This window comes from Pleurodeles waltl, chromosome 6 (genome assembly GCF_031143425.1).
Source record: "Pleurodeles waltl isolate 20211129_DDA chromosome 6, aPleWal1.hap1.20221129, whole genome shotgun sequence".
NCBI classification, from domain to species: domain Eukaryota; kingdom Metazoa; phylum Chordata; class Amphibia; order Caudata; family Salamandridae; genus Pleurodeles; species Pleurodeles waltl.
In genome coordinates, this window is record NC_090445.1 from 497,198,291 (window position 1) to 497,225,460 (window position 27,170).

The window sequence follows — 27,170 nt, forward strand, 5'->3', positions numbered from 1 at the left end:
AGATCGTAATTTCAACGCGCAGCCCCGCAGACCGACGTCTAGAGGAGAAATTGACGCGACGCCTGCCGTGAGATCGTAATTTCGACCCGCAGACCGACGCGCAGCCGGAGAACAAGCAGGAAAATCCACGCACAGACCCGGGACATCTGGTAATCCCCGCGATCCACAGAAAGAGACTGTCCGCGCGCCTGAAAACAACGCACGACTTCCCCGCGTGGAAAATAACGACGCAAGTCCGTGTGTGCTGGGGAGAAATTGACGCACACTTCCTTTTTCCACGCACCTCTTCCTCTGTGGCCCTCTGAGGAGATTTTTCCACTCTAAACCAGGTACTTGTGCTTGAAAGAGACTTTGTTTATATTCTAAAGAGTTAAGACACTTTATATCACTTTTCAGTGATATCTCTACAATTTCCCCTTGCAACTTTATTCTTTTTGACCTACAATTATCCAGATAAATATTATATATTTTTCTAAACACTGTGTGGTGTATTTTTGTGGTGCTATATGGTGGTATTGTATGATTAATTGCACAAATACTTTACACATTGCCTTCTAAGTTAAGCCTGACTGCTCGTGCCAAGCTACCAAAGGGTGGGCACAGGATAATCTTGGATTGTGTGTGATTTACCCTGACTAGAGTTAGGGCTTTTGCTTGGACAGGGGGTAACCTGACTGCCAACCAAAAACCCCATTTCTAACAAGCAGGTATACAGAATTATTCTCTGCATGGATGCTGAGAACCCCAAAATTACCTATTTCAAGTAAGATTTTGTTGGCTTTGTGCAGTGGCATTCAACACAAAAGGGTTACGAGACTGTAACAAATCTACATCACTTAAAGAACATCATTTTTAAAATTGATCCTCAGTACACAAAATTAAGTTGAAGCAAGGGTCTATGCCTGTGCAGCACTAACTCAAGAGAGTGCCATTATTGGTTAGAGAAGAAGTTAAAGATTTGCTCAAGGAAATGAAGGAGGGTGGTGGTATACAACCTGTGGAGACATCTGAATGGATATCTCTGGTAGTGATTATGGGAAAAAAAGAGATTTTGTGTTGACTTTAGAGGGCTGAACCCAAACATCAATGGACTTATTCTGCTACTTAAAGGTGCAAAGTTTTTTTGTTTTTTTTAAAACTGAATCTCAAACATGTGTACCATCAAATATTGTTTCACAAAAATTCCAAGGCTTTAACAGCAATCATCACTGTGGAAGGCACTTTCCAGTTCACCAGGATGCCTTTTGGTTTATCATCAGCAGCTAGTGTCTTCCAGAGGATGATGAGTGAGGTTTTTAAGGGCTTAGACAATGTCCTTTACTTTCAAGTTGGCATTCTGGTGTTTCGAAATACTATAGAGAATCACAATGTCACCTTGAAATTGGCATTAGACCTTCTCTTAGAATCTGGTTTGACCTTAAGACAAGAGAAATGTCTCTTCTTAGTAAGAGAAGTGGAATATCTTGATAACACCTTTACCGATGATGTCACACCCAATTGAGATTTGTTAGCTGCCATTACATCTGTACCAATGCCAAAGGAGAAGGAGCAGTTACACTCCTTTATTAGGTTTAGTTGAATATTATTCTGATTTTTTTAAAAGAATTTTACTAGCAAGACAGAATTTGAAAATTCTCATGCACAAAGTGTGGATTTTGTTTGGCAGCCTGCACAATTATAATGTTTTCAACAAATAAAGAAAAAAGTGTGCAGTGCAAACATATTGCTAGCTTTTGTCACTAAAAAGAAAACTATGGTAACTGTAGATACTAGTGCTATTGGGACTGGTGCTGTTTTGTCCCAGTTACATGGCTCCACAGAGAAAACTGTTGCTTTTGCCTCACACACTCTAACAACTTCTGAGTTGCCATTATTGAGAAGGAGACCTTGGCAGCAACATGGAGTTTGGAATACGTTCGCACATATGTCTGGGGATGTCAAATCACTCTACGTACTGGTCACAGACGTTTGAGAATTTATCACTGGGAGGTACTGGCAAAGGTTCAGCAAGCCTTGCTGGGATAGCCTCAATTCCGCAAGAGTACAATTATAAGATATAATACATTCTTGGTTTGAGAAATATTAAGGCAGATTGGCTTTCACGCATGGCACTTGACTGGCAATGTGTAGATGAAAACGGAGTAATAGAGAGTGAACAAAAAGGAGCTGAGGCCACTGTGCATGTGTGGTCCACTGAAGTAAGGGAATAGTGAACGAGGTAGACTGGTCTACGGCTCTGGAGAGTGACAATGTGTTAAAAAACATGATAGATTTGATAAGAAAAGGAGAGAGAAGAGACAGCACTCTTCCTGAAATAGTGCAACCCTACTGGAAGTTATTGGATGAGCTTTCTGAAGCAAGCGGGGAAAATGGTGTTGCGAGAAGGCAAGAATCATTCTGCCTGCAGAAGTACACAAGAGCTTGTTTGAAATTGCACACGAGGGACATTTGGGCCAGACCAATACAAAAAAAAAGACTCCAGATGGAGTTCTGGTGGCCTGGAGTGGATAACTATGTAGTGGAATGGGTTGAACAATGTTCTGCATGCATGAAAAGTGAAAAGAGATTGAGAAAACAGATGGTGGTAATATAGATGATCCTGGCAGTCAGTAGCATAGTGTATGCATGGACCTTTGTCAGAGCTGGGGTGTGGTAGACGTTTTGCTATGGTAATGGTTGATGTTCTTTCAAATGTTTGGTCGTGAAATGTATGTCTGAAATCGCTACAACAGCAACCATAGAGTCCTAAGAGAAGTATTTTGAGAAGAGGGCTTCCCGTTGTTTTAATCACTAACAATGGGATGCAGTTGACTTTGGCAGAGATGAAACATTTCTTGATGTCCTGTGGTATTAAACATTTGCGCACAGCATTATACCAGTCGAATGGAATTGTGGAAATGGCAAACCGCATGATTAAGGGAGAACTGCTGTTAGCGGAGGTCAACAGAGTGGCTGTAGAGATTCTGATATTGGATCTAGTGTGGGCCTATCGCACTACTGAAAACATGACTACAGGAAAGATTCCATTTTGTGTCATGAGGGGAAGTAAACTCATTGCTAATCTCAATCCCTCTTGGATGCGTGATTTGATGGAAGGGAAGGATGATCACAGCGATCATGATAAGATTACATTGGAGAATAACAAGCCTAGAATTGTGCCAGGTGATTGGGTTAAGATTAAGGACCTGATTACGACCTTGGCGGATGGGATACATCCCGCCCGCTGTATTAAAAGTTCTATTACAGGGAGTGCAGAATTATTAGGCAAATGAGTATTTTGACCACATCATCCTCTTTATGCATGTTGTCTTACTCCAAGCTGTATAGGCTCGAAAGCCTACTACCAATTAAGCATATTAGGTGATGTGCATCTCTGTAATGAGAAGGGGTGTGGTCTAATGACATCAACACCCTATATCAGGTGTGCATAATTATTAGGCAACTTCCTTTCCTTTGGCAAAATGGGTCAAAAGAAGGACTTGACAGGCTCAGAAAAGTCAAAAATAGTGAGATATCTTGCAGAGGGATGCAGCACTCTTAAAATTGCAAAGCTTCTGAAGCGTGATCATCGAACAATCAAGCGTTTCATTCAAAATAGTCAACAGGGTCGCAAGAAGCGTGTGGAAAAACCAAGGCGCAAAATAACTGCCCATGAACTGAGAAAAGTCAAGCGTGCAGCTGCCACGATGCCACTTGCCACCAGTTTGGCCATATTTCAGAGCTGCAACATCACTGGAGTGCCCAAAAGCACAAGGTGTGCAATACTCAGAGACATGGCCAAGGTAAGAAAGGCTGAAAGACGACCACCACTGAACAAGACACACAAGCTGAAACGTCAAGACTGGGCCAAGAAATATCTCAAGACTGATTTTTCTAAGGTTTTATGGACTGATGAAATGAGAGTGAGTCTTGATGGGCCAGATGGATGGGCCCGTGGCTGGATTGGTAAAGGGCAGAGAGCTCCAGTCCGACTCAGACGCCAGCAAGGTGGAGGTGGAGTACTGGTTTGGGCTGGTATCATCAAAGATGAGCTTGTGGGGCCTTTTCGGGTTGAGGATGGAGTCAAGCTCAACTCCCAGTCCTACTGCCAGTTCCTGGAAGACACCTTCTTCAAGCAGTGGTACAGGAAGAAGTCTGCATCCTTCAAGAAAAACATGATTTTCATGCAGGACAATGCTCCATCACACGCGTCCAAGTACTCCACAGCGTGGCTGGCAAGAAAGGGTATAAAAGAAGGAAATCTAATGACATGGCCTCCTTGTTCACCTGATCTGAACCCCATTGAGAACCTGTGGTCCATCATCAAATGTGAGATTTACAAGGAGGGAAAACAGTACACCTCTCTGAACAGTGTCTGGTAGGCTGTGGTTGCTGCTGCACGCAATGTTGATGGTGAACAGATCAAAACACTGACAGAATCCATGGATGGCAGGCTTTTGAGTGTCCTTGCAAAGAAAGGTGGCTATATTGGTCACTGATTTGTTTTTGTTTTGTTTTTGAATGTCAGAAATGTATATTTGTGAATGTTGAGATGTTATATTGGTTTCACTGGTAATAATAAATAATTGAAATGGGTATATATTTGTTTTTTGTTAAGTTGCCTAATAATTATGCACAGTAATAGTCACCTGCACACACAGATATCCCCCTAACATAGCTAAAACTAAAAACTACTTCCAAAAATATTCAGCTTTGATATTAATGAGTTTTTTGGGTTCATTGAGAACATGGTTGTTGTTCAATAATAACATTAATCCTCAAAAATACAACTTGCCTAATAATTCTGCACTCCCTGTATATCCCATGGAACTTGTAAAATGGCAGGAAGGATATCCGCCATTGACGTATCCCATCCGCCAAGGTCATAATTGGGCCCTAAATCAGGGCAAGTAGCATGGTCAGTAGAATTCCCGGGCCACGAAGGCCACCTGTGTTTTTGCAATTTTGCAAGATTATGTTACATGGGGTTTGGGTTTTGCTCTTGGTGTATATGCCTACTTCTATATACCTTAAATCACAATTTTATTATTATTAAGTTATTTGTCCTAAATGGAATGTATTATATATTTTTTATTTCTCTTCCTGACACTTCTAGTTGTTTCAGTTCCTCATTTCTTCATAGTTAACAGAGAGGGATGTGTTAAAATGTTATTGTTCATGATTGCACTTATGTTATTGCTTAAAAATACTCTGTAGAGATTCTAGGTTCTTACAAAGAAGGTTGAATGGTGGGAGTTCCATTTGCTAGCAGTTATCTGCTGACTGGTGAAGGTAGCACCACATATGAGAGTATATGCCTGTCTAATAAAGACTCTACATCTATGGAAGGGTACAGCTGTCTTACTACATCTTGCACCTAAGATAAGGGCTCGACTGCCTATCACATTTGTGTAAATAACTCAGGGCCTGATTTAGAAGTCGGCAGATGGAATACTCCTTCACAAACGTGATGGATATCCTGTCCGCTGTATTATAATCCACATAGGATATAATGGGATTTTAATACAGCGGACGGGCTATCCGTCACATTTGTGATGGAGTACTCCCCTCTGGCAAGAGCCACATCAGTCCCTAATATATATATATATATATATATATATATATATATATATATAATTTTGGGTTTTGCATGTACTCCCTTCATCCACAGGTCTGCTAAAATATCATTCACATTTTACTACAGCCCACCACGGCATACAGAATTAAGCATCCTTACTGCGAGTGAGGGTATTTTGTTTGGGCACATGTGCACATCTGCCTAAAACTAGTTCACTTCTACAGTGCTGAAGGCCAAACTCTACTTTTTATTACTTTATTTCTTTGGGTCATTTTTTATTTTTTTTACCTATTGAATATAATGTCAAACGGCTTTTTTTACTACTTTTACTTTTAGTGCCTTTTTCATATTTTTGCAGAAATAAAGTTGCAGGTTTGCCAAGGCCAGACCTGTTGGCTTTCCAAAGCATGTTTTTACAGCACGCTAGAATACATGTATGTTGGTAGTGTGGTGTTGTACAACCTTTCCTCGGATTATCATTTTTGGGGGAAGCATGTGGTCAGGTGCCTCCTTTGTTTTCGTGACCAGATTCTCCTACATAATTTTTCAGCTCTGACTATAAAACCTGGGTTGTAGTGTTTGACCATTTTTAATAAGTCATGCTGTTGTTCGGTCAGAAGTTATTGTCCACTTGCTCATCATATCAAAAAGAGATCCATGAGCCACATAAGTGTAGCAGGACAACATGAGATGCCCCATTACATAGCATCATCTCAAGGCCAAACTATGCATAAATGCTTCATTCATACGTTAAAGACCCTCATCCCCTCATTTCAAGAACGGCGGTAAAAACCGCTTACCGCCGCGGCAACGGCCGCCAATAGCCGTGGCTACCAGCCGCCTGCCATATTATGACCACAGCCGGATTACCGGCACAAGATTGGCGGAAATCCATCTTTGGCCATACTGGTGGATGGCGGTAAGGCGGTGCTGCTACCACAAGCTGCACCACGCCGGTAGACCGCCGCCAGCCGTATCATGACACCTGATACGGCCTGGCGGTGTTCTGCTGGCGGTAGCAACGCTCCGTCCTGTCTCCTGCCAGAGGACACCCTGGATCCAGGTAAGTTGGGCCTCCGATGGGGGAGGGGGCAGAGTTGTTGTGTGAATGTATGTGTGTGTGCGTGAATGCGGGTGTGTTTTGAGTGTTGAGTGCGCATGTACGGATGTGTGAGTGTGTGTATGTTGTGAAATGTGAATGCGTGTCTGCATGTATTGTATTGTATTGTAATCGTATTTATATAGCGCTTACTACCCCTGACAAGGCGTCAAAGTGCTTTTCGGTGAGTAGCACGCTACTCTAGAACCCAACAAGAATTAGTGATGGATTAGTATCGGGGAAATAATGAGTACAGTTTTAGTATTATTATGAGTTAATTTGAGCCGTGGATATGAGAGTTTGTGAGTTAGATTGACAGGAGTAATGGAGTGGTGGTGGAGGAGGAAAGAAATGCAGAAGTGTTAATTGGGAGTATATCCTTAATTTACTCAACCCAAAGGCTTGGGATGAGTTAAGGGGGATGGAGGAGGGAAGAGTATGTGGAAGGGTTAGGGAGAGCATAGTAGCAGGGTGAGATAAATGCGGGAGAATTTAGTAGGGCTGTGTGGGAGGTCACGGTAGTAGAATGAGGTTTGGTGAGTTAGATGTGGAAGCGGAGGGAAGAGCTTAGGCAGAGTTATTTAGGAGATGAAAGTAGTAGAAAGGATTTGGGATGAGTCAGATTGAGAATGGAGGATAGTTTGATAGAGACATGACATATGATGATGGGTAGAGAAGTGTGATAAGATGAGCAGAAATTCATAGATACCTAGTATAACAAACCACCCAGGAGCCATGCAATGACCCACGAACATGCCAAGCACAGAAACAACATATATACATACATTCACACATGAATACACACACATGCACATACAATACATAATTAGAACCGTCGGTAAAATATACTTAGTCAAGCAGGTTTAAAGAGTGTGTATGTATTTTATTCTTATGAAATAGTAGCAATACATATTTTCTAAAGAAACTATACATAACTAGAAATATACACATAATCTGAAAAAAATATTTAACATAGGCATATGCAGTCCATAGTTGTTTGAATATGGTGGTTATGAAGGAAAGAGCCAACTCTTAAGAAGTTTTCTGCAGACAAGAAAGTTCTCTGTGGCTCTTATAGTTGGGGATAATGAATTCCATAGTTTGGCTGCTTGAACGGAGAAGGATGTACCACCTATAGTCTTTTTCTTGTATGGTGGTGTTCTAAGGCGAGGGTCATAACTTTTCCAGTCACCACATATGAGTATTTCCGTTTTGGAGGTAATTAGTTTGAGATGGCTCCAGGTCATTCACTGATCAACGGCTCTGAGGCAACTGAAGATTTGTGAGTTTTCAATGTGTTTGGGGCATTCTAATTTAAGTAGTATTTGTGTGTAATGTGCATAGTTGTAGCATATGAGATGGAAATCATTGATCAGTTCTGGTAAAGATATCATGTAGATGTTGAAAAGCAAAGGTGAGATGATTGACTCCTGGGGGACCCTGCTTTTGTGAGGTAGGGTTTGGATGAAAAGGGGGGCGAGTGGATGATATTAGATCTTTTTTGAAGATAGGAAGTAATCCAGTCGAGAGCAATCCCTTGTATGCCGGCTTCGTGGAGTCTTTGAATTAGGGTGTCATGGTCAACCGTATCAAAGGCAGCTGAGAAGTCCAAGAGAAGTAGTGCAGCAACTCCATTTCGGTCGACTGTGTTTTTAAGATCATCCCAGATTGCTATGAGTGCCGATTCAGTGCTTCTTCCTGGGCGGAATCCAGTTTGGAAGTCTGACAGTATAGAATTGCCTTCAATGAATGTGATATCTGGGCGAATGCTGCTCTTTCTATCAATTTGCCCAGGAAAGGTCCATTTGTGATTGGTCTCTAGTTGTTGGGGTCTTGCGGGTCCAAGTTTGTTTTCTTTAATAAAGGTCGTATGTATGCCTTTTTCAGGTCTACAGGAAAAGTTCCTGAAGTTAAAAAGTTGTTGATGATTCTTCTTACAGGTGTGGCAGCAGAAGTAGATAGAAGAATGTTCTTGAAGATTTGTGGTGGGCAAGGGTCAGAAGGGCAGCCAGAAGGTCTGCTTGCTTTGTCAACATCCATAAATTAATCCTGGGATATTTGTTTGAAGGACTGTAGAGGTTGGGTTGGTTTATTCTTAGAGGGTATTTTAGGAAAGGGGTTGGTGCTGATGTTTTTCTTCTGTTTTAAATAGTAGTCCAATGTGTCTGCCTTGGTTGTGTAGTGAGTTGCCAATTTGTTTGTGAAATCTTGAGTAGTGGGTTGACTTCCTTCCATGCATGTAGGTTTTCGAAATTCATTGAGAATTTTATAAAATTCTTTGGTTGTAGATTGAGCATTTTGAATTCTGTCTGAGTAGTAAATTTTTTTAGCTTTTTTGATTGATGATTTGTATATCCTGTTAAGTTTGTGAAGCTGCAGTTTGTCTTGACTGTTGTTTGTTTTGAGCCAGGTCCGCTGCAACTTTCTGATTTGTTGCTTGATCTTTTTAAGTTCTGTGTTTCTCCAAGTTGTTGGTTTTCTTTTGTCATGTTTAGTTTTTCTGAGTGGTATTAGGATATCAAAAGCTTCCTGTAGCCACTCATAAAGTTTTGGCACAGAATTAATTGTATCTAGATCTGTGTTGGCTGTTCGTTGTGTTTCTAAGTCATCCAAATTGAGTTTGCTCCATGGTCGATAGGTGTATGTATGTATGTATGTAAGTAGTTGTGGGGTGTGTTGATTTGTGGAGTTGTATGTCGGAAAGTTATCAAGTGGTGGTCTGACCAAGTGATTGGCATGATGCTATGAATAGTACCTAGTTCAGGCTTAGCAAAAACGACATCAAGGATGTGTCCAGCGATGTGTGTGGGATTGTGTACAATCTGATGTAGGTTCAATGATACTAGGCCAGTGGCGATAGCTTTTGGGTGGGGCATATTGAGTTTGTCAAACCAAGTGTTTAGAGAATGCATAGGTTGGAGTATAGTGTAATAAGGTTTGAGACTGTGTCTAGAAAAGCATCTGGTAATGTTGAGTTGTTAGGTGGAGGTCTGTAAAGGAGGAGAAAGTTACAGGAGGAAGTTGGAGTAGGGTGGCATCTGGTAAGGAGGGCTTCACAACCTTGTATGGAGATGTCTGTTTTACTGAGGTTCAATGCCTGTTTGAATATAATAGCTAGTCCACCTCCTCTCTTGCCTTTACAGTTTTGTGTGGTGGTTTGATAGCCTGGAGGAACGGCTTCGTGCAACACTGGGGCCATGTCATCTCCCAACCAGGATTCCGTTATGAATAGTAAGTCAGGTTGTGTGTCTGTGAGCAGGTCGTAGATGTGGTGCTTGTTTTTTGAGAGTGATCGAGCATTTATGAGCTGGCAGTTTAGAAAAGGTGTGTTAGTGGTAGTGTTGTTTTGTTTAGGAGAAGGGTAAGTAGTATAATGTGATCTTGAAGCAGGAATGTTGCTAGTTGTGCTAACTGTTTGAGGCTCACAATAGTCTTGCTTTTCAATATAGTGTTCCTCTTTCAGCAGGTTAAGGAGGCATTTTGTTGGGTCTGTGTGTGTGGGTGGTGGTCTTGGTGGCTGAGAGAGCCATGAAGAGTGTACTGTTTTTTCTAAGGTAGTTTTATTATGTAATAGACAAGGGGATGCGAGGTTGCTAAAAGTGGCATGTTTTTTATTTTGTTAGCGTTTATTTGTTTGGAAGTGTGTGCGGCTGTGTCTGCGATTGGATGTATGCATGCGTGTATGTATGTGTGAAGGGGGCGTGGATGTAGTGGGGTTGGGGGGCTTGGAGAGGTAGGGGGTGGAGGGTGGGTATATGGAGAGGTAGGGGAGAGACCCCTATTAGTGACAGGGAAGGAATTCTCTGTCACTAATATGGCCTATAGCCATGGTTTTTGTGGTGTTACGAATGCCACGAAAACCATGGCGGTAGGTGGGGTAAAAATCTGGCAGGTGGCACAATGGAAGCCACCAGGCTGGAGATGAATATCTCCAGCCCGGTGGCTGTTACTGCTGTGGTGGTCGGAGTGGTACATTGGCAGGTCGGCTTCAGCCAACCCACCAAAGTCATAAAGTGGCGGTAAGTACTTACTGCCACATTATCGCCGACCACCGGGGTCGTAATGGACCCCTCAGTCTTATTCTTACGCATTAAAAAGTGACTCATTGAGTTTGTTTTGTTTTTCCTGTCTTCACTGAGAGGCATTTTACTGACACCTCTGCTTAAAAGAAATACAGCATCGAACACATTTGTGAAGCATTAAAACATCTGCTATTCCTTTTACCTCCATGCAGCAAACATCCTTATTTTGCAATATTTTGTTTGACACCCCCCTAAAATACATCCTGAGATGTAGTTATAAAGAATCCTAGTTTTACAATTCTGGTTGATCAGAATCTTGAACGTCGCTAAAATACTGTTACTGGTCTTCCATTGCCGAATTGCAAGGTTTAAATCTTTGTTTTGTATCCATGGCAACCTTTATGCTCATGCTAAGTAAATTCCCCTCTTCCTCCAACCTCCATGACCTGTCCCCAGCTTGACCACAAATAATTGTAAAAATGGCCCACACTGATGTAATTTCCTGGCGCTACTGGCTTCAGGTCGCCTAAATTGCACCCTGCTTACTCTAATATTGCAAAAATCGCACCTTTGAAAGTACAGTTCTTCTGAGACAACATTTGTGACTTTCAGCCATAACATTAATTTGACATTTGTATTATTTTTTTTTTTTTCCCCTACAGATTTAATAGTGCAGGCCAAGTCTGGCACTGGGAAGACGTGTGTCTTTTCAACTATTGCTTTGGACTCGCTAATATTGGAAAATGTAGAAACACAGGTACGTTTTGTGCAGAGTTGGTTGACCAGTTGTTGGCAAGCCTCATTTTGTAATGTGCTGAGAATTGAAGCGATAATGAGTTCCTTCCATACTTTTGTTGCTGCGCTGCACTGTTTTACTGTCCTTCTAATTCTTTCTTCCACCCCCTGTCCTACCATTCTAGTAACTTATGGCTCTCATTGGTTGCAGAGCAGCACGGATGTCCAGCATCCCACTAATTTGTGGAATTTCTTTACCAACAGTTCATTGCTCAGTTCTCCCACCTGATGCTACTGGCTGTTTGGGTGCATCCTTTCATCTCCAATTGAGCGGTGCATTGCGCAACACAAGGGACGGCTTCATATTTCAAGAGTGCACCCACTAAATCACATTGTGACATGGAATTCTTTATCTCATACCTGTATTCTATTCCCATATTTTTATTTTTTTTTGTTTGTTTTTTAGTGTAGCAGGTATTTATTATCACATTTTTCAGCTGTCAAGCATGAGCAAGACCCTATCATAGCCGCTCTACTGGTTTATGTGAGTTGTAGCTCTTCAAAGGTTTGCAACTTCCTCCAGAGTAGAGTTCACAGAGAGTCGCAAAGCCAAACTCCGCCCAGTCTGCGAACTGTGGCTGCGCCTCAGCTGGCAGGAAGGTCAAGAGCCAGCCAAGCTGCGAATAGCCGCCTACTGGTGATTAGGAAGGTGTGTGTGGGGTGGGGGGGATTGTCACAGTGTTGGTCTTGTGTAGGCAGTGCAGCCAGCAGTGCCTAGCCACAAAAAATTAAACTTCCAGCTTTGGGTCTAAGTTTTTAGGATCCACCAGCACCTGGGACAGCCACCTGTGTGAGGGAGTATCAGCCCCATCTGCTTGTTCATTCTGAATTCCAGCCGCCACCCACCGTGCCACCCACAGGATTTGTGCAACCAACTATTAGGGTTCGAAGTTGGGGCTGCAAGGCCACCATCCAGGCTAGAGTGCTGGAGCTTTGATAACGCTTCTCTGAATCTTCCCCCTATTCCACATTATTAAAGCAATCAGTAGAGTATTACTTTATCTCAATTTACTCCTGCGGACAACTATGGGGAGAGTAGCGAAGAGCTTGGACAAAGCTACCATTTTTGCCACCGCAATCCATCCTATCCGGGATAGTGAAAGTGACTTATTGAGCTGCTTTTCATGATGTCAGTCTTGTTTCTATGGAGACGAACTCCCAGATAACGAAACAAGGACTGTTCCCACTGGGGACCTCCAGAGTTCATGCCCACTTTGTCCATGGGTTGCAGTGGGGAAAAAGCAGGTTTTGTTTCACTTCACCCACAATCCTGATAGCATCCCGAAGTCGTCTAATAGACGTGATGCTCCTGTAATATGCACTCATGTTGCTTTTCCTCAATGATAAATATTATTGGCATAGAGTGCGGTGTGATGGGTGACCCCTAGAGCCGTTATGCCAGTGTAGTGTGACCCTTGTCTAGCTTTATATGCCAGAGGTTCCACTACGATGGCAAAGAGCAGGGGGCATAAAGGGCACCCCTTCCTCATGCCATACCCCACACAGTAGGCCTTCGAGATCAGTTCCCCCGTTTTCACCGACACCACAGGTGAGCTATACAACAGCCTTGTTAAGTTAAAACCTGTGCCAAAACCCATTTTCCCCATCACGGCATAGAGATACTCCCAATCAAGGCTGTCAAAGGTGTTCTCTATATTCACATACATAACTACTGCCTCTGGATTCAAATGCTGCTCAACTAGTAGAAGCGCTGTGACCCTCTGGCTGTTTAGGGCAATGTTGCATGCATTTCAGGATGAAGCCTGTCTGAACTGCATGAATGATGCTATGCATACAGGGCAAGAGCCTTGAAGCAAATATTCTAGCCAGAATTTTATAGTCTATGTTCAACAAGGACCTGTGTGCCTTGACAGCCGTGGTCTGTTGTCCCTGCTTGTGCAGTGGAACAATCCGCACCTCCCTAGTAGTAGGAGGTAACAAGCAATCTTTTTTCCTGCTTCATATACTTTAAGCAATTAGGGCTCTAGTACTTTGCCGTATGTGGTGTAGAATTCCACTGAGAGGCCGTCAGACCCCGATACCATGCCACACGCCATAGCAGCCATAACAGATGTTATTACCTTGACAGTAAGGTCTGCTCCCAGATGAGCTGTTGCCTCTGGAGGAAGGGAGGGTAGGGGGTGTTGCTCCAGATATGTGGACTTGGATGTGGGTGCATTTTGCTCCCAACGAGCCTATAATGCAGAGTATTTCCGAAACATTTAATTAATCTCAGATTGCTGGTACTCCCTACCAGCCAGTTCATTGTCCAACTCTAGGGTCACAGATCCCTTTTTGAAAGGGTTTGCTAGCCAGGCCAGTTCTGTCCCCGATTTTTGGTATTCTAAATTTGTCTTGGCCATGTATTAATTGTAATCAAAACACCTAAGCTTTTCCACAAGCTCCATCAGTTTCTCACAGGCTTTCAAGAATGGTTACTGATGATCGGGTTCATCATACGTGTCCTGTTCCAGTTGTTGAAGGAGGTGTTCCTGTGTAAGTACCTCAGTGACAAGCTTTTTACGCACCCCTCCAAAAGTGTGCTGTGCATTGGCCCCTTACCACAACTTTGAAGGCTTCCCATTCTGTCGGAACTAAGGAGGTCGTATGATCATTTTTTGCAAAGTACGGTCTGGTCTTATTCCACTCCCTGATGAGAGATCGAAAGACCGGTCTGCGACGTTTTCACATTTGGGGCACCATGTCAGAATGGCAGACTTGGACAACCTCCAGGCCAGTGTCAGAAGTAGTTGATTATGATCAGTTATGGTTCTTGCTAAATATTCAACTTGGGTCACTAATGATTGCAGGGGTGGTTTACAGAGAAACATGTTGAGATCCACATGTAGGTTGGAATAGAAGGAGTAGTCACTGTCTGCTGGGTTGAAGTGCCTCCAAGCATCGAGGAACCCCCACTGTTACAACCATGCTCAGAACTTAGTTGCTAAGCACAATCCAGGGGATTCCCTCCAGGGCCATGCGATAGGTCTTACGGTGGGTCAACAATGCAATTAAAGTCCCCTCCTGGAAGAACAGCGTGGGTCATGCACTGAGCTACCACACTGAATAGCTTATCTAAGAACCGGGCCTAATCATTGTTGGGGGCATATAAATTAACCGACATAATGTCTCTACCCCCCAGTTACCCGCTAATGATCACAAACCTGCCCTATTTGTCAACTTGCTGTTCTACCACCTGGAACGGTACCCCTGGTCGAACCTATATGAATGCACTCCTGGCAAAGGCAGAATTTGTGGTGTAGAAAAGTTGCCCCACCACCAGTTGTGGAGAGCAGCACCCTCTGAAGCGATTAGGTGAGTTTCTTGAATCATAGCTATATGGACTCCCCTGCGCTTTAAGTATGCTTGAATCTTATACCTCTTTGTCATAGTATTAAGACCCCAGTTAAGATTTTATATCCCGCACCTGCACTAGCCATCGGGCCAGAAGTGAAAAACATGGAAGTGGGACTCCCTCCCCCCAACCGGGATGCTCAGTTGAACAGACAATTTCCCTACCCCACCGCCCCCAAGGCATTGACAGAAAGACAGATCCTAGCATGGAGTCGAAATCTCTTGGTGACATCTGTTACACGATCCTGGATGGTACCTACTGTTGACTGCATCTCTCGTGTTGTGTGCTCCGCAGTGGTAAGAATCTCTGAGAGTTTGTGCTGGTTATCGCAAAGGAGGCTCAAGTCCTCCATCACGTTATCCATTTTATGTTCCAAGGCATCCCTAGTTTCAGTAATGGCAGGGAGGATACAGTCCAAAGTAGGCCTGGAGGAAGTGTCCATGGTGTGGGAGGACCCATCATCTTGGTCATTGGAGGGATGTGACAGCTGGAATAAGCTCCCCTCTGCCCTGCGCATCTTTGTGTGTGTGTGAAGGGGGGGGGGGGGGATAAGTGGCACTGAGTAGGCCAGAGTGGTGAGTGGACACAGAATGTCACTGATCAGAACATTGTGGTTGGCAGTGCAGTGAGGGGTTCCCTAAGCCCACTGAGGTGCTTTGAAGGTGCAGGCGCAATTATTTGTCCAGTCGGTTGTAGCGACTAAACCCCAGCAGAATGTTTCTCAGTGGTAATGAATGTTGTAAGGACCTTAGTAAAAGTAAAGTGGAGACAGTGGTTCGAGGCAATGTGAGACACTACAGCACCCTGCGATTTCCTTCCCCCGTCTGCAGTGCACCCCCAGGGAGGCCTGCAGACACAGCTCCTCTTCAGACAAAAGCGCTCTCGTACTTCGTCAAGCAGGACAGTAGCTCCGCCATACCACAGACCAGAGGACCAAAGCATCACAGGTTGGCCAGGGCAGCAGGAAGCAGCAGCAGGCCCATTGTCTGATACATGGCTAGTCAGGATGCTTCCCTCTGTTTAAAGTCCAGCAATTGGGTCACATGCACAGCGGGGCTGCCCTCCAGCCACGCTCTGGAGGCCCAAACACTCCCCTCTTCCCCCCCCCCCCGCCACCCCCCCTAACCTGTGAATCCTGGTGCCGCAAGGGCAGACTGCAAGCTACAGGGTGGGCAGGAGGAACGAGGGCCAGGAGAACCAGTATTTCTCGTGGTCCCTCACCATTCAACTCCCCCATGCTGTAGTTGATGCACCGGGACGCTTCTCCCCCAGGGCCGATGGGCACTCCGATGCCTCACCTCCGTCGTCTCAATGGCAGCACAGGTGAGGAACAGGCAGCCAAGAAGTTGGAAGGTATCCAAGTTAAGTCCTAGCAGGGTCCACCAGACCAGCAAGCCAAGTGCCACTTGGCCGCTTCTTGGACTCGCTCTGAAGGCAGTGACTCATCGCATGATCATGGACCCCCAGGCAACAGGGGGGACCCAGCAGCAACAGAGTTGGCCCACTGGAAAGTTGTCAAAGCTCGGGTTGGAGTAAGTAATGAGGGCCTGGCAGTGACCTAGTTTCTCCTGCAGTGCCCCTCTTCAGTCACAGCCACCATCTTGCTCCCTTCGGAGCTTGGTGCAGATCAGTCAGCGGTGTCCGGCCGCTTCTGGAGCGCAGCAGCATCGGGCAGGAGGGGAACAGGTCAACATGGCAGGGATGTCCTCACATTTTAGGGGCTGTGGGGGTCAATTATTTAGCAGGATGGGGCTGGATTCATATGACTTCCCTGGGAGCTCGCGGTCCACAGAGCTTATTCCATTGTCGGTCGATTTCCCCCCCCCCCTCCAATATTGGCTTTTGTTTCTTGATATAAAGGGATGCCTCAGCTGATGATGTCAATGTAGATAGTGGCAGACTTCAGTGCAATCTTGAGTTCAGGCTGTCCCAATATGTGAAAAAGAAAAGCCAACATTAACTTTCCCTCCTTTTATCTTTTGCTCCTCTTTCCTCCTGCTCATTCCTCCCTGCTTCTATGTCAGATAAAGGTCCGATTCCAAAGAAGCCTTCATTATGATTTGTCTTTTAGTTTCTTTGGTTTCTTACATTCTCTATCTGGCTTTAAATGTGTAATGCAGTGTTTGTGGCCTACCACAATAGGCCCAGGTGTATTTGCTTGTCCATTCCTTGTTTTTAAATGCAGCCAGATAGGCATATTACAGCACAAAATATTTTATGCACGGTCTAAAAATATTTCAATTTTACCAACAATTCCGAAGAAGTTTTTAAAAATGTCGTACTTTATGGTTTGGCGAGGTGGATATCTTCGGTACAGCAACAAATCATGAACGTGCCTGCAAGAAAGTGGTTTGCTGTTCCCTTAGGACTGCTTTCATAGCTGAATCTACTGAGCGTTCCTCACTCTCTCCAGCCTTGAAAGTAAACAACTGCCTTCTAGTCCTTCTTGGACTTCCATCTGTGTCTCAAATGGTGAGCCAAGCCCCGAACAATGACCGTTGAACATAATGTTCACTAACATACTCCTTAATGAACTCAGTAGTATGTAAGTGACACAACACTCCAATGTACATGCCACTGTAATAGTTTTATTTTTAATGCAATGGTAGCAGAAAGCTAGAGCAACATTGAGTGACAATCTAAGTATTTGCAAAGTATGGAAGTGATAGTAAGAATAGTAGTTTACTGTTAGAGCAGCATGTCTGGTTCTTTTTCAAGCACAACGCCCCACTGAAGATTAGTTAAAAGTGCCTCTGCTGTAATACGTGGTTTCCTGTTGCCTTAACAATGCTAGTCACTTATGCTACAACACACATTTGATATGAGCACCACCACTGATGTCTTATTTTTAATTGGTTAAAACTCATATGGTTCCTGAGATTTCACCCATTTAGCACGGGTGACGCCTTCATAGGAGCATTAGGGCATTGACATTCCACCCCTGCTGAGAGCTACCACACACATAACATTAATTAAAAACACCATTGATTTACCACAAGGCAGCATCGGGCATAGTGTTGCTCCTGTATCTGTGCAGGGTGGAGCAAATCCTTCTGTTTGGCAGACTCAAGACAAGTGCGCATGTCGAGTTGGACAGGTCTTCTACTCTGACCAACCTGACTTGTGCACTTTATTCCTCTTGAACCGGCTCTGCTTAGGGGCCAGGGGCACAAGCACAACTTTCTTTGGACCACTAGATTCATATACTCCCACCAATCCTTGCATTGCTCTCATGCTGTTTACTACTGAAACTAGCTTGAGAGCAACGCAGCAGTTGGTTGTGTTCAAGGCAGTTCAGGCAGGCTCAGAAGGCAGCGCAGGGGTGGGAGTACTGCAAACATGGCCAATCACTGTGTGGCTTTACTTTTTTTGGCCATGTTTCTGTTTCTTACAGAGTCACATGCCCTTATTGTTACATGTAATGTCAGGGCTGGGGAAGTGAGATTGAAGGAAGCATTCAAGTTTTTTTTGTGTCCTCCAGTTGCGAGTGCGTGTTTCCAGGCCCAGGTGAATGGCTGTTTCTTTAAAGTATGAGGATCACCCTGAGAAGTATAGCAAGACCAAGGCGCATACTGGCACAGCTAGTTATTAAAAAAATCTGTGTATACATTTTTTTTAATGAAAACTAGGGAAAGCAGTTACGTAGTTAATTACAAAATTATCACCTTAAGGCGCATTAGAATCAACTGGGTAGTTCAGAAAAGGAGTAGAAGTGTATGGGGCGGGATATCATCAAAAACATGACTAATGTAGATTCCAGTTACCTCAGAATTTACTGTGGTTCTTCTTACCTGGTCTAATTCATAGTAGCTGCCCTTACATTCCGCTGCGATAATTAATGCAATCGCCGCATGTGAGTTTAAAGTTTAGCAACTCTAAGGCAAATGCAGTGCACGTGTGTAACGGTTTGCTGCTATTTCAGGTATTTTTTTCTATCACAATAGTTATGTCTGGGGCTCGTGGAATAAACCTGCCCAAAATACGGTGCAGGAATGAAGATAATAAAATGTGGTGATATTTTACACTGACATTATTGAGAAGATCACTGAGGCCCAGCACCAGGTTCTGCGACTGGGGCGTGAGCTCATTTTTACACAATGGTGAAATGTCTGGAAAAGTGTTAGGCCGAGGAGTACATCTGTACTCCCTAGGCAAGCTCATATATATATATATATATATATATATATATATATAGATATAGATATAGATATAGATATATATCAGTTGAGAGTGGTAGCATGGCATCAGCTTGATATGGTGCGCAAATCGAGTCATGTTTACTCTGACCAGCACCCTGAAGCCACGGGAAAATAATCAGGAACTCTACAGAATGCCTTCAGATAGGCATGCTAACTGCAGACATGCTTTCCAGCTTAATCAAGTAAGTCCTCCTAAATTTACTGAAATTCGGCCTGCACTATAGTTAAATCCGCACGTACTGCATTGCACGAATGGGAACACCGTGCATACATTACCAGATTGGAGAACTGCATTGCCAAATATTTTGGTAACGTGCTTTTCCATCCTTTGGCTCAAAAATACCTTTTGTACATGAAAACTCTTCGTACTGCTTTTACAAACAATTTACTTTGACGATCCCCACTTAGTGTCCCACTGTAGCGCTCACAAAACATAGTATACCTGGGCTAACTGAATCCTTCCTTTTATTTCAGCATTTCTAAAGGGCTTCATACCACTAGCACTGCCTCAAACTATGTGCTGGCCATTTGTGTTTTTGCTGTGCCATCTCTAATTTTCCCATGCTTACTACGAAAGAACTTGATGCCTCCCGGCCTAGCAGAGGTGCAGATTAAATAACTGGCTTCAAACTGTTTAGTTCAGTTGTAAATTAGGAGGAATGCTTTGAGGAATTGTTAAAATGACTGTAAAACATTGGTGGACTGTTAGACTTGGTGGTGCGTAAGTTTTAAGGATTTTATTTTTTGTTGGTATGTGGAAAAAATGTAGGGCTCCTCCCTTGTACCCATAGTTTAAGGACGATTTTACGTTTTTAGATTTGGTTGGAACGTCACTTACTGTTACAAATTCTTTAAAATTTACATAGAGCGGGCTTTGTCTCTTCTTAAAGCTGTATTAATCCCCCACCTCGTGCTATTGGCTAAGTTGTAAACATAACAACATGTGGTAAGCGCACATTGAGTCACATATGCCAATGTGAGCAAATACAGTTATTTGGTTTTGTAGGCGCTACCATTATGTACAGATAAGCCTACTGAGGTACAGGTTAACACAAAGTGCCAAAGTGAAGGAGCCTGTATTCTGTGCAAAAATAGCTGTACATGATATTTACCTTCAAGCTTTCTCAAATTTGCTTTCAAAATGCACCATTTGCCTACCCTTAACAAATTTCTTGGGGGGGATGGGTGGGGCAGACACCCCAACCTCTGCTTCTGTCAGTCAAGCTCACTTACTTCGCTCAATTACGACGGAACTCTCATCCCCATCTTTTATGCCCCATCACTTTAAAATGACACCAGCCGCCACTGCCATTTAGAAGGGTTGTAATTGGTAAAACGTTAGATAAGTATTTGATAGACCTTCTTGTGTACTAAACACAAGCCTGGGCTGTTCAATAATTAACTTCCTTGAACTAGAGAATCTTCCTATTTTTCATTGACATTTGCCCTGCTTTTTAGGACACGTGCCATAAACTGGCCAGATACCTGCAGAAAGAGGGAAGGATCTATGCCTTGCCAATAACTTGGAGACAAAAGGCTGCCTAGTATTCTCATTGGAATCCTAGTTTGCTCCGTAATGACACGGAGAGCTCCTTGCTAATGGCTTACAAGCCTTTGTAATCTTTTGTTGATTGCATGTAAGAGTGGTTCCTTGTGATTGAAGAGAGTCTGTTGCTTTTAAAGTTCGAGAAAATAACAGTGTGCAGTGGAGAAAAGGTATTTGAAGAGAAGTTATTGTAGGTTAAATCACATAAAGTAAGTTAAACTAAACTAAAAAAAAAAAAAAAAGTCTACATACTCCCCTATTGAATTTAGGAATGTACTTAGTAAATACATCATCTCAACCTCCACCCCAAATACTTTTATTTAGTAGGGTGCTCCTTTTAACGGTAACCAGGCCTGTATATGACTGTGTGCAATGTGAATTTATGGGATGTCATTAATGTTTTACCACAGAATAATTTTAAGATCCTTTGCTGAATTTTTTTTTTTTCCTTTTCAGATCCTTGTGTTGGCACCCACACGAGAAATCGCTGTGCAGATTCATTCAGTGATCATGGCAATCGGGATGAAGATGGAGGGGTTGGAATGCCACGTCTTCATTGGAGGGACCCCTTTGCAGCTGGATAAGTCCAGGCTCAAGAAATGCCACATAGCTGTTGGCTCTCCAGGTCAGTGCAGCTATCCTTTGGATTCAAGCTGTTTTACTTGCTAATTTGCTAAATTTTTGAGTCTGTGATGTTCGGGTTTAAGTGTGAAACAGAGAAATGCAAGTGCAGGGCATTTACGGCTGAGGAAATATATAAACTGCTATGAGACTTTTGTGGAAGGGTGTTCTGGAAAATGGGATATCAATCATCCAAATCCTTCCCCCTTACTATGACGTTGTGGTAGAGCTTTTCTCCTGTAACAAATGAAAAATGCTTAGTTAAATTACAGATTAAAACATATCAACGTTTGTTATAGCAGTATGCTGGAGAAATGCTAGTTTTGGTTTAACACTTTTTTGACTTCCGTTTTTATGATTTTTAACCTGGGCTTTTGTGTGTTCTTTATTTGTTTTATTTTTGTCTTTCTCTACGTGCTCGCGAGTGAGAAATTCAATCATGGTTCAGACTGTTTGTAGACTGATATGTTGTCTTATATCCCTTGGCGAAGGACTTATGTCCGAAAGGCATCCGGGACCAGTTGTAATGAAGAACAATTTAGGATTGTGAAGCATGACCATGTTTGTGATGTAACAAATTGAGACTATGCAGAGCACAAAAGGAGTATACACAACTTTGTGATGATCAGCACAATTGGTTAAGGAATAAAAGGATTCTAATTGCAAAGTAACCGTGGAACACAAGTGTGAATTTGAGGAAGGACTGAGCATATGAGAGGAGTCTATTTATAGGACTATTTTGACTGTGGACACTTAGCATACATAATACTGTAAATTTAGCAATCTAGAAGAGAGGGCACACACACATTTATCAGATCGATATGTTAACAACTATCAGGGTGTGCAGTTCAGGAACCAGAAACTCTATTGTTTACAGCAAAGTATCCCCTGCACAACGGCAACGATTTGGAATATTATTACCTTTCCTTAGTACATTTACTGTTTCTACTGAAGTAAAACATGGAATAAAAAAGCCACTCATTAAGAAGCATAATCTGGACCCCACTGTCTTGCCTAACTACAGACCAATCAGTCTTTTGCCGACAGTAGCCAAATTGTTGGGAAGCCATATATGGTAACCATTGTCCTCTTAGTTAGCAAAAACCTAATTCTTGATGGTTCCCAAACTGTCTTCTGCTGCAATAGAAGCATGAAATGTGGTATTTATTTATATATTTTTGACCATTTATAAAATGCACTGTCGCTCATAAAGAGTCTCTTGGTGCTACTTAAATAATCCTGAATTTGTGCTGTTTCAAATAAAGGATGAGCTTATTGAGTGAAAAGCCTGGTTCTAAGAAATGTCCTATATCTGAAAAAGTATAGTTCTACTCTCATGGATAAAGGAAGTGAGAACCACAAGCAAACTCCCTGCACCTGGAAAGAAAGCTGTTATTGCTGCTGTTGATCACCTCCTTATTGCAGCAGATGAAGGTAATATCAGTGCTCTACCTCGGTCTTATCGCTCAGCAGAATTTGACACTGTTGCTTATAACATTCTGATTGCCAGACTCAACATCTCTGGACTGTATGGACAAGTATCAGAGTGGCTTACTTCCTTTTTGGGCTCATAGTTATTGTTGATCATCACACATCACCCTCTGATTCTATCCACACAAGTATTCCACAAAGATCAGTACTCTCTGCCCTTATGCAATCTCTACGTATAAACCCCCCTCTAGAGAAATTAGAAGGTATGGTAGTCAATTCTGCTATACACAGATGACACTCCGTTGATCTACCATCTGACTGTCAGACTCTCCAAATGAATGGGTATGAGAGAATATCTTTGTAGAGTTAAGGACCGTATGGTCCAAAAATGGCAGAAAATCAGTTTGGCTAAGTCAAATGTTCTTGTTGCGTTGACTTTTTCCGGCAGTAATAATCTAAAATAATTGGCAGTCAAAATTGGCTCCAAATTAAAGATGGATACCCATGTTTCTGCATTAATTTCTTTATGTACCTTTCACATGCGCACGCTAAACCCATCATCCAATTTATTACGCTAGAAGGTGGTTGAGCCACATTTCTGCTTTAAGGGGATCAATTATTGAAACACCCTGTATGTGAACAAAAAAAAGCCCTGAAGTGGCGACTTTATTATTTACAAAGTGTTAAAGCCAGGCAAATATATTCGCCCCAAAAATCCAAATCTGTACTGGATCTCCAGCTATGTGTACATGTGATCGATCACTCTGTTTATCATATCTTGCTCGTCTTAGAGTTTGGGAGGTGGAGGCGTGCTTTTTCTGTCCTTGCACCTCAACTTTGGAATGAACTGCCATTGAGTCCTAAAATCATTACTTGTCACGTCGTTTTTAGAAAAAAAACACAACTCTTTTATTCTCTGAATAATTGCTCGCTTCCTGATACTGTTTCCTTTGTTGTGAGCTCCAAGAGACCCAATGGTGCTTTAAAAAAAACCTAATTAGCATAATGTTAACATAACATTTTTCGTATATTTTTCCTCTCAAGGCGTTCAGGATTTGTAGGGTCAATGGGGATGATGTCTATTCAAGTGGAGTAGTGTAGTTCATGCCCTCATTTAAGTCTTTATTTTTTGTATTGTTTACACAGTTTAAATATCAGATTGGCCTGCTTGTTGTTTGTAAACCACAAATAAATGCCATTACAAAAAGCTTCAAGGCGCAGACCGATTAATACAAACGATACAGATAACATACAATGGATAGAGAAACATGGTGCACATGCTTAAGATACCTAAACTGTAGGCAGAGAAGGTCCTGGGAGAGTGGCCGGGTGGTGCCTGCTCCCCATTACTCATTCGAGCACACCCAGAGTGTATTCTGTCATGAGTCCCGTGTCAGGTGTTCCAAAAGACTTGTCTTCTGCCCACCAATACAGTGTTGCACTTTATGGTGTAATGTGTGTACACCCAAAGTGGTACCTCAGTCACCCTGGTTGACTACCGTTCCGTAATGGGACTAATGTCACCTTATTTATAGTCCGGTCCACTGGAATTCTGCTGCAGGAGAGGGCCAAACTATGCGACAGGGTTAAGTAAATTTTGCAGGAAGTAAGGGCAAATTATGGGGCATTATGCTGCACATATTGTGATAGTATTACCTCGCTATTTTCTCATTTTTAAACGCATAAGCACAGTCTGGACATTAGATGCACTTCATTAGTACCAGTTTAACACCTAACTATAGCCATATGCACTATTTTAAACCTACATTGCAGTACTCGGGCATTTCACCTTTAGTATTGGGTACCACAGGTAATATTAAAAACAAATTCGAGAATTATGACTCAAGCCACCTACTCTAAGGCCAACATGTTTCTGCACATATTTCAAGCCCTAACGGGTCTCTTATTCCCTTATTTAGTTAGGATTAACTTGCATGTATTGGGTTTTCCTTGCGCAAACCTAAATTTAGGGTCAATTAGCCAGCAAGGTTGGGTAGGTATCCACAGCCCTAAAGAATGATCAAGACCGGTTAGGGCTTCAAAGCAGTGACACACCTAAAGGAAATGCATTTAATTTAGAACTTTCTCCAAAAGTTTGGGATCAGCTTTGAGTCGGAGTGGCCAGTTGGAGTTACCCAGCTACTGCTATTTTGCAGATAATCTGACCCATTTGTTGTATTCAAACGTCACCTTCTGGTTTGACGACTGTACACCTTTGCAGAGGACTCATGGGATTAAAAGCCTTGTGTAATGAGTATTCCTTACAAATATTTTAAGAATGTTTATTATAAACTGAAACAACGTTACCAATACATGACCTCTGCCCGGCTCGTGGCTCCTCTGACTCCTCAGACAACTGTCATTTTGCCTTCACAATCTACAATTCCCTTGTTGTCAAGAGAAAGACAGCGCTGTGGAACACGTGCAATGCTATAAAGATTACAAAACATAACACATCTTCCTCCTTTACAATTTAAACAAGCATTTACAATGCAACGGGTCTCGCGTTTGCTCATGTTAGAGCTGATCGCGTTGTAAACTCTTAACCCGACTTTTCACCTATCGGGCAAAAGTGCATTCATGTACATAACCCGAAAAAGTGAAATTAACTATGTAAAGCACTCGACTTCTGCCAAGCGAGATCGCGCTCGTAAATTAGAGAAAAAGAAGTCTACGAGCCCGATGGAAAACAGCGAGCCTCGCATGTTTTCTGTACTTGGTCGCTGCGCTCGAGGAGGGCTAGCCACCGGAAAAAGCATGACGTATGCGTGCCTTCGACTAATGATAGCAAGCAGATTTTATTAGGCAAGCCCACAAACCAATAAAAAACACTGACGTGAAGTTGACAGGGCTCCGAGCCCTTTTCTAACTACAAAAGCGTCTCGCTGCGATACGCATGCGCGAGCGCATGCAACGCAGGCTCGACCCTAAAAAATAAAGAACATAATAAAAGTACATTACAATTTATTACTACATTTCATATTCAGATTGCCATTTTAATTTATTCCATAAATAATTTACCTTTCCCATCACTCTACATCTGTCATACCCTTCTTTATCCATTTTACCACTTATATTCCTTTCTTCCAACCCCTCTAAGCTCGTATCGCTAGAATTTACTCCATGACTTTCCTTTTCATGACTGTTACAGACCACATTACCATCCTGACCTCTCATCTGTTCTTCTTCCCAATGTTGCCCTCAATAGCCCTAATTTCCTCTTGTAAACAACACTTTGGTCTTCGTCTTCCCAATCCTGTCTGGCATTCTAACTAGGGATACTTTCTTTATTTACCACACCATCCTTAAGAACTGCAATCCTCTCCAAATTCTAAACCTTACCATCACTTAACCCCTTCGCTGCCAGGCCTTTTCCCCTCCTTTGCCGAGCCTTTATTTGGCTATTTAGGGCAGTTCGCGCTTAGGCCCTCACAACTTTTTGTTCACATCAGCTACCCACGCCAAATTTGCACCTTTTTTTCCAACATCTTAGGGAATCTAGAGGTACCCAGACTTTGTGGGTTCCCCTGAAGGAGACCAAGAAATTAGCCAAAAAACAGTGAAAAATTTGTTTGTTTTTTTTTTAAAAAAAAAAAGGGAAAAAAGGGCTGCAGAAGGCGGCTCGTGGTTTTTTCCCTGAAAATGGCATCAACAAAGGGTTTGCGGTGGCAAGATCACCATCTTCTCAGCTTTCAGGAACAGGCAGACTTGAATTAGAAAACCCAATTTTTCCAAACAATTTTGACATTTTACTGGGACATACCCCATTTTTACTATTTTTTGTGCTTTCAGCCTCCTTCCAGTTAGCGACCGAAATGGGTGAGAAACCAATTCTGGATCCCAGAAAGCTAAACATTTCTGAAAAGTAGACATAAATCTGAATTCAGCAAGGGGTCATTTGTGTAGATCCTACAAGTGTTTCCTACAGAAAATAACAGCTGAAATAAAAAAAATATTGAAATTGAGGTGAAAAAAACAGCCATTTTTCTCCACGTTTTACTCTGTAACTTTTTCCTGCGATGTCAGATTTTTTTAAAGCAATATACCGTTACGTCAGCTGGACTCTTCTGGTTGCGGGGCTATATAGGGCTTGTAGGTTCATCAATTCATTTGCTGAAATATAAAAAGTGAAAAATAGGTATCAAGAAAACCTTTGTATTTCCAAAATGGCCACAAGATAAGGTGTTGAAAAGCAGTGGTTATTTGCACATCTTTGAATTCCGGGGTGCCCATACTAGCATGTGAATTACAGGGCATTTCACAAACAGACGTCATTTTACACACTGCCTTACATTTGGAAGGAAAAAATGTAGAGAAAGGCAAGGGGCAGTAACACTTGTTTTGCTATTCTGTGCTTCCCCCACGTCTCCCGATAAAAATGGTACCTCACTTGTGTGGGTAGGCCTAGCGCCCGCGAAAGGAAATGGCCCAAATCACAACGTGGACACATCACATTTTTCCACAGAAAACAGAGGTGTTTTTTACAAAGTGGCCTCTAGCTCAGCCGGCACCTGGGGAAACCTAGCAAACTAGCACATTTGTAAA

The 27,170-nt window shown here is 42.7% G+C and overlaps 1 protein-coding gene across 1 annotated transcript in view; it reads left to right on the forward strand.

Annotated features, from left to right (window-relative positions):
• Positions 1-27,170, forward strand: part of DDX20 (DEAD-box helicase 20) — a 181,766-nt gene that overhangs the window by 19,922 nt on the left and 134,674 nt on the right. The window contains exons 2-3 of the mRNA XM_069238660.1: positions 11,341-11,435; positions 21,030-21,198. Coding sequence (XP_069094761.1) covers positions 11,341-11,435; positions 21,030-21,198 — 264 coding nt within the window. The remainder of the gene's footprint in view (positions 1-11,340; positions 11,436-21,029; positions 21,199-27,170) is intronic.